This window comes from Diachasma alloeum, unplaced genomic scaffold (assembly GCF_001412515.2).
Source record: "Diachasma alloeum isolate Michigan unplaced genomic scaffold, Dall2.0 Dall_scaffold_00871, whole genome shotgun sequence".
Taxonomy (NCBI): Eukaryota; Metazoa; Arthropoda; class Insecta; order Hymenoptera; family Braconidae; genus Diachasma; species Diachasma alloeum.
Genome location: NW_021680992.1, coordinates 5,288 through 7,920, shown reverse-complemented (window position 1 = coordinate 7,920; position 2,633 = coordinate 5,288). Strand labels below are relative to the sequence as shown.

At 41.3% G+C, this 2,633-nt stretch overlaps 1 protein-coding gene across 1 annotated transcript; it reads left to right on the top strand.

The window, feature by feature from the left end:
* Window positions 1–789: 789 nt before the first annotated feature.
* Window positions 790–1,221, top strand: LOC107045070 (coronin-1A-like; the record flags this gene model as incomplete). The annotated part of the gene is made up of 1 exon (XM_015267199.1): window positions 790–1,221. A coding segment is annotated over exon 1 (432 nt), but the record flags the coding sequence as incomplete, so codon positions are not given.
* Window positions 1,222–2,633: the final 1,412 nt, after the last annotated feature.

Sequence of the window (2,633 nt, the reverse complement as noted above, 5' to 3'; positions counted from 1 at the left end):
ATTATCAAGCCCTACCAGCACTTAGCATGACCCAGGGTCCGTGACGGGGACGCGGCTGGTATGAACCCCACAACGCCCCAATAATATAACCGTTTTTGTTTTCCTGGATTGCTATTGATGAATTTAAACATCTCTGAGTCATCTCATATAATAAAATGGATGCTCACATGGTTAAACGGGTGTCCCCAAACGGCACCTTTCCCTCTGAACGCATGTTGATATAAATATTAAATTTTATATTAAGTCATTCAAAATAAATTCAAAGTGCATGGTAAGGCGAATTAATCTAGCCTACCAGCACTTAGCATGACCCAGGGTTCGCGACGTAGACGCGGCTGGTATGAACCCCGCAACGCCCCAATAATATAACCAGTTTTTTTTTGTTCACAACTAGGCAAGATGGACAACGGAGAACGGTTTTTTTTGTTCAAAGATGAGAACGTTTTTGAAATGTTCAATGGAAAATATTGTATAGAAAAAGTCAAGAGAATCTCCCCCCCCCTCCCATTGCATTTTAAAAATTGTTATGCTTTTTCGCTCGGGTATATATGACATGTGCGCCGTCCTGAAGGGACTGAAACTGTATTCTATTCAGTAAATAAATGAAGAAAATTGATAATTTAAGATTGAATCGAGTATGGTGAATCAAATATTATCTGTTTTATAGCAAATGGCGAACATAGTGAAATGGTTCAGTCATTTAGCTGGAAGACCGATGGGTCCCTCGTAGCCACCTCGAGCAAGGACAGGCGCGTCCGTATTTTTGACCTACTAGGGCCGCAACCAGTTATGAATTCCTGTTCAAGCCATCAAAATAGTAAAGAATCCCGCATTGTCTGGCTGTGTAGTACCAGCAGTATCCTCACGACTGGCTTCAACAACGAGAGCATGCGTCAGATATACGTGAGGGATGTGAGACACTTCGCCAATCCCATCAACAGCTTCGAGCTAGAGGCGAGCCCTGGGGTTCTGATACCGTTATTTGACCCAGATACAAACATGTTGTTTCTTGCTGGCAAGGAAGATGTGACCGTTCGCTGCATAGTAGTAACCGAAACAGATCCCTTTTCGATCGAGGGCGTACGCCACACAGGGAAACAGACGATAGGTGTCTCCCTGGTCCCGAAACTCGCACTTGATGTGATGCACGGTGAGGTCAATCGAGTTTTACAATTGACCTCAAATATGGTGATCTCTATCACCGACCAAGTGCCGAGAAAGGTATGAAATAATCATCTTCTAATTGAACATTCATCGATTTTATTTCTCTTAAATTATTCAGGAGGGAGATTTCTGATGCCTTTATTTGACCCAGATACAAATATGTTGTTCCTTGCTGGTAAGGGAGATGTGACCGTTCGCTGCATGGTAGTAACCGACACAGATCCGTTTTTGATCGAGGGAAACCCCACACAGGAAAACAGTCGATAGACATCTCCCTTGTTCCGAAACGCGCACTTGATGTGATGCGGGGTGTGAGGTCAATCGTGTTTTATCATTTACCTCAAATATGGTGATCCCTATCACCTACCAAGTGCCGAGAAAGGTATGAAATAATCATTTTCTAATTGAACATTCATTGATTTTATTTCTCTTAAATTATTCAAGAGGGAGATTTCTGATCGTCATTAACTCTTTCATTTTTTTTATCGTTATTTTACATCGCTTCGACCCGATTGGATAATACTGCGATGATGATCAAGACTTTAAATGGTTAGATCGCACCATTCTACCCGGCCGGGATTTGAACTCGGAACCTTTCTCATGTGAGGCAACGAACTTATCCACTGCGCCAAGTCACCGGACAACTCTTTTTCGTTATCAATTCATTTTCTCAGACTTCCGTATGAAAATTTAGCCAGAAAATACCGGTTATTTAAGACGATTCGTTTCAACTTACTCTCTTTTGAATCAATTTGACGTATTTTCAAAGTTTGAGTTGTTTGTTTGAACAATGCCCCTCATTATTCAATGGATTCTTACATTAATTCCCTTCATTCTCCCATTGCAGAAGTATCAACGTTTCCATTCGGACATTTTCCTCCCCGCCCGGGTCGTATAGCGGACAACACAGCAGAAAAATGGATCCAAGGAAACCTCCTGCCGCTGCCCCTGTCCCAAAGATCTCTTTGGATCCTTCTAAACGCGCAGGAGGAATGGAGAGAACAGAGGTAAGTTTCAATTGGATCCCGCCATCGCTACAACTTCTCATATTTATTAGATATATTCACTGCAGTTTCTACTATTATCTAATGTATTATTCCTGTAGAAAATGTATCAAATTCTGTTGATTTTGTATATGGCATAATCTCTATTGGACCTACTATATAAAAACAAAACGCGCAGAGTAGTCATATAATGCCGATTCTGGCACAACGTTTTNATTAATTAATTCGCGTTTTTTCCCTCGAAGGGACAAGTTTCCTCGAAGGGTTAATTAATTCGCGGTTTATTCACGGTTTGATTAATAAATTCGCGATTTTTCACTCGAAGTGATGGAAGGGTTAATCAATTCGCGGTTTGATTCGCGGGGTCGCGGTTTAATTCGCGGTTTGATTCAATAATTCGCGATTTTTCCCCTCGAAGTGATGAAAGGGTTAATTAATTCACGGTTTAATTCGCGGTTTGATTAA